General features: G+C 48.2%; 1 protein-coding gene across 1 annotated transcript; it reads right to left on the bottom strand.

Annotated features, from left to right (window-relative positions):
* Positions 1–3,396: 3,396 nt before the first annotated feature.
* Positions 3,397–5,346, bottom strand: LOC133906919 (GATA transcription factor 4-like). Its single transcript, XM_062348879.1, has 2 exons — positions 4,505–5,346; positions 3,397–4,353 (listed from the first exon to the last, which is right to left on the bottom strand). Exons 1-2 carry the CDS (start codon positions 4,865–4,867, stop codon positions 3,625–3,627), a joined length of 1,092 nt encoding a protein of 363 aa, XP_062204863.1. The 5' UTR covers positions 4,868–5,346; the 3' UTR covers positions 3,397–3,624.
* Positions 5,347–13,912: the final 8,566 nt, after the last annotated feature.

Here is a 13,912-nt window from a genome sequence, read left to right as displayed (position 1 = left end):
CAATATAAAAAACAATTAATCAATAGTTAATATTCAAAATAAAAAATAATAAAATCAATAGTTCAATTTCCATATTGATTGGGAAGCAAACTGTCTAAATAAAGAGTTCATGTAAAATACAAAAAAGAGAAGAATATACACCATTGATTACTATGATCATCTAACACCATATATTAAATCAAAGAGTTCATATCAAATACATTTAATAAACAACTAAATTTAGAATTAAATATATAAAATATTATCGTGTTGATCGTTAGAAAAAATAAAGATCCACATCGTTAATTCCGATGGGCCCAAGTTATAACAGTTAGATATTTACCCGATTAATTCGGATGTCCATACACCTTACATGGAATCTATATTAGAGATAGAATCTATTATACAATACACTCTCAAGGCTGCAAAATTATCATATTAATCTGGAAAAAAAATCTAGATCACTCATTATTATGATAATCTAACGATCTAGTTTTCTTCATATCAAATATGATTAATAAATAGTTAAATTCGGAATTAAAAAATATGAAAAATTAGCGGTTTGAATTTCATGCAAAGTGAGAAGCAAAATACCTAAACAAAGAGTCAATGTGAACAACAATTAATCAATAGTTAATATTCAAAATACAAAATAATGAAATTAATAGTTCAATTTCCATATTGATTGGAAAGCAAACTGTCTAAATAAAGAGTCCATATAAAATACCAAAAAGAGAAGGATATACACCATTGATTTAGTAGTTTATATTAAATCAAATATATACAATTAATAAATCGCTAAATTTGGAATTAAAAAATATGGAAATTATCACATTAATAGTTGGAACAAAATAAAGATCCACGTCGTTGATTCTGATGGGCCCAAGTTATAACGGTCGGATCTTTGCTCATTAATTTGGGCATCCATACACCTTACACGGAATCTATAGTAGAGATAGAATATATTATATAATATACTCTCAAGGCTACAAAATTACCACGTTAATCTGAAAAAAGATCAAGATCATTTATTATTACGATAATCTAACGGTCTATATTAAAGTAAAGAGTCTATATCAAATATGATTAATAAATAGTTAAATTTGGAATTAAAAAATATGAAAAAATTGTGGTTTGGTTTTCATGCAAATTGGAAAGCAAAATACATAAACAAAGAGTCAATGTAAAATACAATTAATCAATAGTTAATATTTAGAATACAAAATAATGATATTAATATTTCAATTTCCATATTGATTGGGAAGCAAACTGTCTAAATGAAGAGCCCATGTAAAATAAAATAAAAAAGAGAAGGATGTACATAATTGATTGTTATGATCATCTAACGGTCTATATTAAACCAAAATGTTCATATGAAATACAATTAATAAATAACTAAATTTGAAATTAAAAATATAAAAAATTATCATGTTAATCATTGGAAAAATAAAGATCCATGTAGTCGATTCTGATGGGCCAAGTTATAATGGTTAGATCTTTGCCCAATTAATTCGGGCGTTCATACACCTTACACGGAATATGTAGTATTTATAGAATCTATTATACAATAGAAAGCTAGATTCTTATTAGGATTCAGAAATAAGTCCAATCTTTCAAACCCCCCCCCCCCACTCCTAAAGCAACCTAGATCATGACATGACAATCTTCTAGACCAAGAGCTCTTGCTATGAGTCGAGACAATACAATTCTAGGGGACAAGTATCTGTCAATCCTCACTATGCCCTTGAGAGCCATTGAAACATCTTCATCACCAGGACATGTGGTCAATTGTTGTTGCGATGACTTGGAAACCGATCGCCAATAGACAAAAGGAGGAACACATGCCTTAAATCGAGCGTCCGTCGGCGAATGGAGCTTTGGCAGTCTGGAGTCACAAGCCTATGGACGAGAGTGGCTGCAATAGCCTAGGAACCGATAGTTGGTGAATGAAAGGAGCAATGTATGCCTTGAATCGGGCACTTATGGGTGAACGAAGTTAAGCTAGCCTAGAGTCCCATGCCTATCGATGAGAGCGGTTGTGATAGCTTGGGAATTGCATGCCGATAGATGAACGTATCATTAGTCACCCTCAGACTATCGGTACTACTTATGGAAAGCCGGTTTCAAAACCAAAACTAATAAAATTTTAAAATTGATATTGATGAGGTATTTTGATGTAACGTCGCCACCTCGTCGTGGCAGGGGTGCAAGCCAATCGAAGGCGGGCAACCTGCAAGCTGCACGCACTTCACGTCGGCGACGAAGAATCAAAGCCGGCAGAGCCGGACAGGACAGGTGTCTTCCCTGGCTGGCGCGCGTTTCGGGCAAAGTGTCAAATCGAGCAACTGCACGCAATGCGACAACCGATAAACTACTTGGGCCGTATGGCCTCGCTCCTCGCCTCTCGCATTCCATCGCTTTTGCATGCGCTGGGAAGTGTCCTTCGATGTTCCTCCGTGCCGCACGTTGAGTCATTTCAATGGCGAACCTGGAGAGTTCCTGACGATCCTCACACGTCATGTCACTCGAAGAGGTCATTCTGTAAACTGTAATATATGCAAGCATCGTTTTCTGAGAGTAACCTGTCATTCTCAGTGCTTTGCTACTGTTTTGTGAGTTAGGTCGCATACATGTACAAAAGAAATGCATAGCTACGACTTTGCGAGCACACGAAACATGGTTGCTTAGTACGGGCAGTACAGCAGCAACCAATCAAACGCGGCACAATATACGGGCAGCCGGAGACTAGCGGACCACGCCCACATGGAAGTCGGCAGGGTCGCATGCATGCCCACACCACACACACTCGCACTCCATGGCCACGACGAGCTCGGTCCAAAGCCCCCTTTACTCGCCCTGCTGCCTTGTGTAGCCCCACGGAGAAAACAAACGGCAAGAAAAGTCGGAGGAGGAAGACGATGACGCTAATAAGTGAGGAGAGAAGGTCGATGATGAAACGCTGAAGGTGGAGTGAGGGGGGCACTGTCACGTGACCGGAGCATTGCCCACTCTTTCCCCGGCCAAAAAGGCCGCGATAGGGCCAAATCACGTTCTGGCACACCCACCATTCCCGTCTCTCTCTCTCTCTCCATTAAAAAGCTTGACCTACCAGTGAGGAAGAAGAAAGCATCAAGTAGGAGTAACAACTAACAACCACGAGCAAAGTACTCCTGCTTAGAGAAAGAAAAAAAACTCACCTAAAAGTAACAGAAAAGCGAAGGAGCACGAACAAACTGATGAAGACACAAGTGTAATTTGTTTCTTTGAACACTCGGAGGAGATCTGTGATTCACCGAAGAAGAAGACAGACTATGCGGAGGCATTCGTGCTGGTCGAGTAGTACGGAATGCGAACCATGACTAATGCACTTGCTAAATCACAATCACGACCATTCGTTTGATATGTGACGCTTTGAGATACATGATTACTCACCATCACAATTATACCAACAGAATTGATTGATCTCTCATAGAACTTAGAAGCAGGGAGGTAGGTACCAACGATTTAATAATCAACAAAAGAGAAATGAAAATATCTGGAATACGTAGGCGATCAGGGAAAGAAAGGAAAGAAGGAACGGGCCGGGAGAATTTCAATTCGCAAAAGGATCTAAGCTCCATGCAATGCATGGCCAGCTCCGGCTAGCTAACACACGCCGTAGTCACGGAACATGAGCTCCGGCCTCGGCCCGGCGGATCCTGTCGCCGCCAAGGCTGCCGCGGCCGCTGCGGCGTCACGGTGGCTGCCGCGGACGAGGATGAGCTCCTTCTGGCGGCGCAGCTCCATGACCTTGCGGTGCGAGTTGGAGTGCTGCGTGAGCACGAAGGTGGGGCTTGCCGCCGGCCGGTACTCGGGCATCAGACGCCCGGACTTGAACCGCACGCCGCACGCGTTGCACAGGGTCTTGGGCCCCAGGGGCCCCGTCCGCCACTGCGGCGTCTTCTCCGACGCGCAGTGCGTGCACCGCCGCACGCCGGCCTCCATGCCCGCCTCCCCCGCAGCCCCCCCGGGCACCGGGCTCTTCTTGCCACGGCTGCCGTTGGAGCCGTTGGGCCGTGCTGGCTTCGAGGACTGGAAGTCCGAGGACGAGCAGGACGATGACGGCGACGTCTGCGATGCCGGGCGCGGCACGAGGGAGTGCCATGCGGCGGCAGCCGCGGCTGTCGCGCGCGACCGCTTGCTACGCGCGCCGCGTCCAGGCGCCGCCGTGACACATATGTCTTGACCAGCCGAGTTGCCAGCACCATTGCAGGCCGCGTTGGCGACCGCAGCCGCGGCCATTGCGGCTTGCGCGGCCGACGAGTTATTTGGCATGTCGGAGTAGGAGTCGTCCACAAACTTGGATAGCCACTCCAGCTCCGCAGCTTCCTCGCTCTGAATTACAAATATAACATCCATACCGACATTGTTGAGCTCATCGGTTCGATATCATGCCTCAAAACCTCTCTAAGTACGAAACAACATATGCAGAGCTCACAACATATATGTATGTATATGCATGGCTATGCGATCGTTTGGTGCTTACGGGTATGTAGAACTCGTCGGCGAAGGAGAGGAGGGACGTCTGGTGATCGGACGAGTTGGCGGTGGGTGACGGCTCGCCCATGGCCCCGGAGTGGTGGCCGTTGTCAGTGGCCGCTGCGGCGGCGGCGGCGGGGAAGAACTCGTGGGCGCCGGCGCCGTTGGGGAGGTCGAGAAGGTCGTCGACGGGCATGGTGTCGCCCATCGGCGGCATCCCGTAGTAATAATGGTGCGCCGTGGAGAAGCTGCCACCCCCGCTGTGGTGGCTGCTCATCGGTGCGGTGGTGATGCTCGAGGAGTTGTGATGGTACGTTCTCATTCCCATGCCGAGCTCCACTCCCATGGCCATTTCCCACTCCGACGCCATCCCGGCCTTCCCGGGCACTAGAGCTGCCGTACACGCAGTACTTAGCTGGCACTAGGCAGTTTCTTCAAACGAGCAAGTGACAGTGCTCGTTCTAGTACGAGCTAGAAGCTAGGTTTGCTATTAGCAGTGACGAGAGTGTGTGTGTGAGTGAGAGAGGAGGTATCGAGTGGAGTGATGAGAGGAGGAGAGGTCTGAGGAGGGGAGAAGAAATAGTGCGCGTGCTGGGCTTCGAAGGGCTCCAGTCACTCGATCACCAGTAACAGAGGAAGAGTTGTTGCGAAGTAGTAATTAATATAGAGTGGGAGATCGAGAGGAGAGAGATGGAGTAGCAAGCACCAGTGCATGTATGTGCACAAAACTAAGTTTGACAAAAGCTGCGCATAAGATAGCATTAAGGAGGTGCGATTTGGTGGAGTATAGAATTAATTAGCGTGCACAGGGGAGAGGAAGCTGCAACCCAGCACGGCAGCAGGCCCCAACGTGCCCCATCCCATGCACTGCATCCATCCCCTGCCCACCCACAATTCATATGCTCCACCACCACTCGTCGTCGCGTCTCTCTCTCTCTCTCCCCCTCCCCCCTTAGCATAATTCCGTTAACTACTCGCTGTACTAGCCCCAGTATTTTCGCTGCGGTTAAAGAATCCTGTTACTTTAATTAACCGTAACGCATGCACGCGACCACGTGACTCGATGAGCTGTAGCCTGTGCAAGTGTCCATGGAAATGGATGCCGAAGCATCCTGGAGGAAATCAATGCTGCTCGATCACCTCGCAGGGCCATTCGTACTGAAAAAAAGGGTGAGGATGGCTAAAAAAGGTCTGCCACTGAGAATGGCTAATCGGTCGATTTCTGTCCATGCATCCGGCGACGGACGACGGAAGTGGCTGCTGTTTCCGGAGGCCGCCTTGATTGCCACCTTTGGCGTTTCGGCGCTCGTCTTTGCCGGTCTCGGCAATGCAATAAAGACGTCGCGTCGCCGTTGGGTTTGCCTCAGCACGCACTAGCTGCGTGCGCACTCGTTCCAGTACCGCCTGCGGCTACCACGCGGCCGCGCACTGGCGTCGTCTTGACGGATTTGGGAGGGGAGGCCGCGGCCGGGCTCGCCGCGCCGGACCCCCGAGGAATCTTTCTTTATACGGCAGGGGCCAGTCAATTACTCCCCCCAGCTGCGCGCTGCCTGCGTGCATGCTTCGGTGACTGCGCATGTGCCATCATGGAGGGTAACTAACGTAAAAGCAAGCCTTCCCGCGCCATCACACATTGTTTGGGCTCGATAAGTGCAGCACTCATAACTCGCAGCACCCACATCCATCGGCAGCTATGGTTACACCGGCCCGTGCTGCCGCCTATCGGTAAGGAACGATTGATCACCGGTGCCGGCTCGTACACCGGCCGGGGTACATTCGTACGGTGAATTAGTTAAGCCCGTTGATTATTACTGGCAGTAACACAGTTTGTCTCCGTAGCTAGCTCCAATCAACCAGCAGCAGCTGGGGTCATGTCCAGCTGCAGGTTGAAAAGAAAGCTAGCTTCCGTATGTGTGCGTCACGTTGTACTGCGACAAAGCCCGACACTAGACATGTTGACACATGGTGCCTCTGACACACGCGGAATATTGATACGTGAGCTAATGATGCGAACCTGTCGTTTTAGGCGCGCTCTCCTCCTCTCTCTCCTGTAGGCAACGAGTACTCCTAGCATGCATGTAGGTGAATCTATTCAGATTTTTTACAATTAAAGTAGTAGTTAGTTAAAGCGCCTGTGGAGTAAATTTTTAACCTGGTACACTAGTACTCTTCATGTAGATACTTGAATTCTGATTTCTGTAACCAGCTGAAGTAACCTGTACTGCTAACACCGATGTGGGAGCAAGCTAAAGAAAAACTTGTACTCCCAAGTGCCTATAATATGTTTATGGGAGTCAAACTTAGGAAACACTAATTATCTATATCCCAAGTGCGTGGGCTGGCTACACGTATGTTCGTCAAAGAAAAGAAAAGAAGAAACGGTGTGCCTGGCGAACACTCGATCACACCGAAATCACATGCTCGGCACATAGGATAACAGGACGCAGCATAATTCGTACTGCTGGAAGGGATGCGCGCATTAGTCTGGCCCCCGTCACAGCTAGCGAGCGAGCTTCAAGTGAGCTGTCGCGGCTTGACCACAGCTAGCTTCACTGACACTCTTGGGTCCAGTCAAAAAGGCAACCTATATTCGGCACGAAAAAAAATCCTCCTGTGCATCCAAAGCGAAAGAGCGAGGAGCACAGAAGCTGACAAGCTAGTATAGCAGCGACAGTAACTAGTCGCCTAGATATGAAATCATGCATGCGAACATGAAATACGAGCGGCCATTGACAAGTGGAGTCCGCATGGGCCATGGTTGTAGGGACCACATGATCAGTGTGCGCATTGTACAGGGAAGGCACTGTGTGATCCGAGAAGATAAAATGGTGGCATGGAGATTAGGAGACGAGCCAATGAGTGTGCAGAGAAGGTCGCCTCTGGTGTGGCGTTTACGTTGACAGTTCGGATAAGTTAAGATAAAGCACTCCCAATACTAGTTTTTTTTATATTAATTAGATGTTAACATAAGTAAAAAAGATGATACGATAAGTAATTTAAAATTAAGAGAAAATGAGTTTCTTTCTTATAAAAGAAACTAGTTTTTTTAGCATTTCTAGATGATTATGAAACAATAAATTGTTTTGATACACTAAAAAAACTAGCAAGACATGTGCATGCATTGTAAGTTTATTTCTTAACATCAATTTCTTACTTTATTTTTCTTCTTTTAGACATCACATAATAAATAAAATCTTAGGAGTAGCCTAATATTACCACTCCACATTTGAGTATACCCATATGTAAGTATAACTACACCGGACCCCCGGTCAGTTTCACTTGCGTGACAGGCTGACACTACTCCCCATGCAATAATAAATGATGAGCTGAGGTGAGGGTGTGCAGGGAATTTAACGACGGCGAGTGGGGGCCGGGCGCGCAGCTGTGGCCTGTGGGCGCTGATGAATTGGCATTGGTCGGTTGGCTGCGGTGGTGGTTACCGCGGGTAAAGGGCGCGCAGGTTGACGTCAAGGCAACATGGAGTGTCGGCGCTCATGGGCCCCCCGCGCGCCTCGCTCCTAGTCCCCACCACCCACCTCGCGTTTACTTTCCCCTTTCCTTTTCTTTACTCTTCACCGTTGCCCAGTACGAGCCCGCCTTGTTTCTCTCACCTTCCTCATTTCTTTTCCCCTTCCTGCTCCTATGGCCTCATTCACGAGCATGAGATGGAGAGGGAGAGGGAGAGAGAGAAGAGAAGCATTTCCCAACAGCGAGGTGGAGAGAGAAGCAAGCGCAGCGCGTTATCCACACACATAGTGACATGGGCAGCAGTTACAGTGGAGTAGACATGAACAGTGGCTAGCTGCTTCCTCTCTTTCCCCGCCAGAAAGGGGAGACTACCGTAAAAGATGAACACAAGGCAGTGCTCCGTAGTCCGTACTACTAGTAGTAAGAAAAAGAACAGCGCGACCACTTTTGTTGGTGGCGTAGTGGCCGTACCGACGCGCGAGGCTGGGCCTTCGGTGAGTGGCTGCAAACGGTGAAAAATTCCCCCCTCATCACTCGCTATCCAACCCCAGAAAAGCCGGCGCCACCGCAATCATAACCTCCTCCACGCTGCCACATTGCCAGCCTCCGGTCCGAGACGTGGACGCCTCTTCCGTACGACGTCCATGGTCCATTGTGCCACGCACGCTAGCTAATCTCTCACGTACTACTCGATGCTCACGGCACGCCCGGGAATTAAAACGATAACTTGCGCAGTTGCACGAGTGAGAGGATGCATATATAAATCGAGATACAAAGTTTTCAGAACGTGCATGCCCGTGCGACTACACATGTTAAAAATTTAGCTTACGGTTAAATTATAGATATTTATATTAATAATAGTTGTATGTTAAGATACATCAGCTATTTATATTTAAATATTAGAATGTAAAATATAAATGTAATTTTTGTTCATAATATTAGAATCATGTTTATTATTTGTGAATAGATCTAATTTATAATCTTCATTTTATGTGTTATGCAAAATGATTTTTATTTGTTTCTTGATTCTTTGAAATTATTTTTATTTTTAACGTATCTCATATTATTTTTTTCGAAATATATTATAAATTCTTTGATATTATTTTTATGTGATAATCCGTAATATGTTTGCGTTCTTTTGTTTTAATTTTGTAATGTTTGATTACACATATATTTAATTGATATATTTTAATTGATTTGGAATAATATGTTGATTTCTAACGTAACTAAGTTAGAGTTAGCTAACATAAACTTGTTAGACAAAGGGTATCTACAACAAAAAAAAGAAAGGAAAGGTAAGGTAGGAAGTAGTCTTGGGGCTGGACTCTATGATTTATTTTTTAATTTTTTATGTTGTTTCGTCTAATTGTTGATTTATGGTTACAGTTAGTCAATCAATCAATTCGACGGTTGGATGTTTTACCTTTTTTTTAATTTTTAAGATTTTCTTAGGATTAACGTGGAGACACCGAAAGAAACCTCCAATTAGTAAATATAAGATACGGTTACTATATATAACCCAATTTTCTCGAATGTCCCCTGATGGATAACATATTTGCACTATCCAACAGAAAAAAAGGTATTTCATTTTTTTAGATAAAAAGGTGTTTTTATTACATCAAAGTAATAAAAGTATCATAGCCTCTCTATCAAGGTATTTCATTTAGGATGGATGAGGATTTGTCGTGACCTATATCAGCTCACCAAATAGTCTCTACTTCAAGTAGCAACAAGCATAGCAACAACAGGTTTCGCTAATTATTAGCGCATATACTGGTGACTTGTCGGATACTTATCTTTTCTTTCAACAACTAACCTGTACCATCATAGGACTATCATCGTTAATGACACAACCGATTTTGTCTGTGGCGATATCGCCAATTTCTAAATTTGGTTTCTCCCCCCTTGTCTAACATGATGAGAGAGGTACATGAGCAAACTAATTAGAATCCCAAACATTGCACAAGAAAACCACACTGATATGGCTCATAATAGACGCGATGGTTGCCATTTTGCGACCACATGAAGGACCATACGGTGGTGGAGCAGGGTACTGTTGTCTCGGCATGGACATGAGCAATGTACGAGTTGGTTGGCTAGCTGTGCGCCTCCGTTCATTTGCGTACGACTAGAAGGACCACCTCTTGCGTCCTATACCCACCACTCAAACAATCATATGCGTTGTGTACACTGGGAGACAACACTTATCTAAGGGAGTGAAACAACTGGCATGTGGGGCTAGCTGCTGCATGGGCCCTATCTCGTTAATGTTGCTTCTCTGACATCCCATTGTACAAAGTTCATATCTATCATTCATGGCATAACTTCATATGCATGCATGGTATATTTGTAAGGTTCTGACTTCTTAGATGGATGAAGTTTCACCTGCAGGTATAAAGTATTGGAACGAAGGAAGCTGCATGTAGTACTTCAGGGAGTTAAATTACTCGCAAGTCACAGCTTGGTAACAAAATGTCTGACAAAAACCAATAGTTTACGGCCAATAATGGCATCCATACTGCAGAACCATCGATTAATTTATGGAGTACGCTTAGTACTATCCAGATCAATACTTGCAATACATGAAACAATTGCTCTGTCCGATACTCTGATGCCACCTGTAAGTAAATGCAAGTTTTATATTTTCCATATCATTAGATCGATCTAAAACTCAAAAAATAACTAAAGATTCACTTACACCTAAATAAAGTTAAAAAAGTAAAAGATTATTTCAAAACTATCTATTAGATAACCACTTGCATCGTTACCGGCAAGTGCAAAGTTCAGTTAGCTTAGGGATTGAGAAAAAATTGTGCGTTCCAACCGGGGCACGGACTGTGGAGCAGGGAGCAGCTGACATGAAGCGGGCGCGCGCGCAGGGGGAGGCCCGGGCCGGAGGGGGCCGGGGAGACAGACAGCGCGCTGGACGCACGCATGCATGCGACGCCGCAGCAACGGACGAGACAGAGAGCGAGGTAGCCGCTGCGCGCGGGAGGGGGGGGGGGGAGGGGGCACGCGACGCATGCACGCGCGCGGTGGAGTGCCCCTGGTGCGGCAACGGCATCGAATCACGTGGGGGGCGACGAGGATCCCGATGCGCGGGCGGGTGGGGGTGGGGGTCCCCGGAATCCCCGCGGCACGTGCCCACCCGTGCTTGCTCACGCAGTTCCTCCCAATCGTCCCACCTCCGTGCACGCGACTCCCGGCCAGGCCACCCCGCGCCCGATTAGTTAACTGATCCCTCCGGCTCCCCGGTTTAAGTAATCCGCTGGTCGCTGCAAGCAGCTCGGGCCTGTGTGAGGGATGAGGTTGGTGCACCTGCATGGCTGCATGCCGCTGCTCGGGGTCCGGTGCTCCGCGGTGTTCGTGGCTTCGCCTTGGTGGTGTCGGTTGGAAACTTCGCAAGCGGGCGGGGGCGGCGAGGCCGCAGCGGCAGCGTAGGCTTGTGGGTTTTGATGAGGGATGGTGACGGATGGGGACGCCAGAGAGGAGAGGGCGCGTCTCTTTCTGGGCTCTGACACCGGCATGCTGGGCATCACGTGGCGGTTGCTCTCGCAGGGCCCCTGCCGCACTCTGCCACGTGTCGGTTGGCGGCCGGGCAGCTTGCCATACCTCCGCCCTGCCGACGTGCATGCATGATCAGCTGGGCCTAAAACCAACCATCCATCTCTCTTAGCTGGTATTTGGTTAAGCGATTATAATGTAAACGCAGTACACATGGCTAAGTGCTACCGTTAGAATTGTTTGGTTTGACTTAGCCTGTAATCGATTATCGCGTAATTAGATACTAGTTTATTCGGAATCAATGGTATCTCTCACAGTCTATAATTGCATCGCCTCCGCTCTCCTCATCGGATACCGTTGTTTCATCTCGTCCCCTCCGCTCGCTTGCGCCTCCACCTTCCCCACGTGAGATCTCCGCCCCGGCGACACGCTACCTCATCGTGGGTATAATCTCGCCATTGTTTTCTCCCTCTCCCATCTCTCTCTCAAATCCCTGATCCTCTGCTAACCTAGATATATTTTTGATCCGGATCAATGTTATGGTGTAAATATCTTTATGACGACACCGACGCTCACCGCGACCACCAACGAGCCCTCAACACCGCCAAGGATCTCCTCTGCACAAGGATGCCGCTGCTCGCGGTGACCACCTTCGTGCCCTCCATGCTGCCAAGGATTTCCTCTCCACCCCTGACAGCGCCCCTGCTCCTAAGTGATAACATCAGTACAATCTCATCCTCCGCACCTCTTACAACTCTCTGATTAGACTATTAGCATCTATCGATTAAAGATGGCCAACTGGGCCGTGCCTACTGGGCCGGCCCGAGGCACGGCACTATAGACACGGCCCAGGCACGACATGGCCCGATGGTAGCTGGGTCAGGCCAGCACGACACGACTAGACGGGCCATGCCTGGACCGACGCCTCGGCATGGCGGGCCGGCACGGCACGGCTCGGTTTAGACGGGCACGGCACGGCACGGCTCGGTTTAGACGGGCCGGCACGGGCACGACCTGGCCCGGGTCAGCACGCCGCCCGGCTTGCCCCGTCCCGTCCCTGGCCTCCCCGCTCGGCCGCCGTGCCTCCCTACCCCGGCCTCCCCACTCCGCCGCCGGTCGCTCCGCCCCCCGCCTTCCCGCCCCGTCGCCGTGCCTCCCCGCCCCCCACCGTGCCGCTCCACCCCGCCGTAGGCCGCCCCGCCCCTCCCCCGACCTCCCAGCCCTGCCGCCCGGCCGCCCCACCGTCGTGCCGCCCCGCCGCCCGACCGCCCTGCCCCCAACCTCCCGCCCCGCCGCTCGACCACCCCACCGTTGTGCCGCCTCGTCCCCAGCCTCCCCACCCCGCCACCCGACTGCCTCGCCCCCGACCTCCCCGCCCGGCCGCTCCGCACCGCCCCACCACCCTGCTCCGCCTTGCCGTCGCGCCCCCGGCCTCCTCACCCCCTCCCCCCCCCCCCCCCCGTCGGCCGCCCCGCCACACCGCCAACCGTGCCCGCCAGGCCGACCGTGCCGCAACAGTGCCCGAGCCGACCCGGCACAGCACGATAGCAGATGGGTCGTGCCGTGGGCTAAGGGCGCGGCACGTGGGCCAGCACGGCACGGCCCGTTACAGTAGCCAGACCAATCAGGCCAGGCCGTGTGGCCCATTTGGACCTCAAGCTTCACCTTTGATGCATAAAAATGTTGTCGTCAGCCCTTGCTCTTAGAGCTTTAAAAATTGTTACTCAGCTTTGGAGTATGCAAATGTTGCAATCAACTCTTACTCGGATTCAAGTCGCATATCTGAAATACGGTGTGACCACTTTAGAGTTAATATGTTCTCAAGATAGCTCACAGTTATATTCTAAAAGTTCTGTGAGGGCATTCAAATGTAAACATGCATGTTCCTTTTGAATTTCTTTCATAATTGATACATGATCAGTTTAAAATGATTTGACCTACTTACATGATTATTTTTTGTTAGCACTGATTCAAGAGAAACAGAGTATTTTATACATTGTATTGGTTGATCCGTCAGTAAAGCAATTCCCATAAAAATATTCAAACTTAAAGAAAGTCTTCCTATCCCTTAGCTACAACCAAACATTGTAATCCATTTCCCTTACCATTACTTTGTGCAACCAAACTAAGCAGGGAATCAATGATCTCACTGTTAGTCCCCTATAATCCATTATCATTCACATTACCATTTGTGGAACCAAACAATACCTTAACCTCAATTTCCTTTTTACTACAATACTACTCCACGTACGTGTCCGTAACTAACTATACAAGCTATTAGCAGCAAACAAAACCGATCGATAAAGTGTCGTTCCTGATGTGTCATTGGCGTTACACGGCTCAGCTGGCAGGTATCCTTGTAGCTCAGCTGACCTTTACATTCACATTCTGCTGCTGTGCGCAAAGAGACATTTGCAGCGCTTCGACCTCAATGATTTCGGAT

The sequence above is a fragment of the Phragmites australis genome, chromosome 24, assembly GCF_958298935.1.
Source record: "Phragmites australis chromosome 24, lpPhrAust1.1, whole genome shotgun sequence".
In the NCBI taxonomy this organism is placed as follows: domain Eukaryota; kingdom Viridiplantae; phylum Streptophyta; class Magnoliopsida; order Poales; family Poaceae; genus Phragmites; species Phragmites australis.
This window is presented reverse-complemented; position numbering and strand designations above follow the sequence as displayed.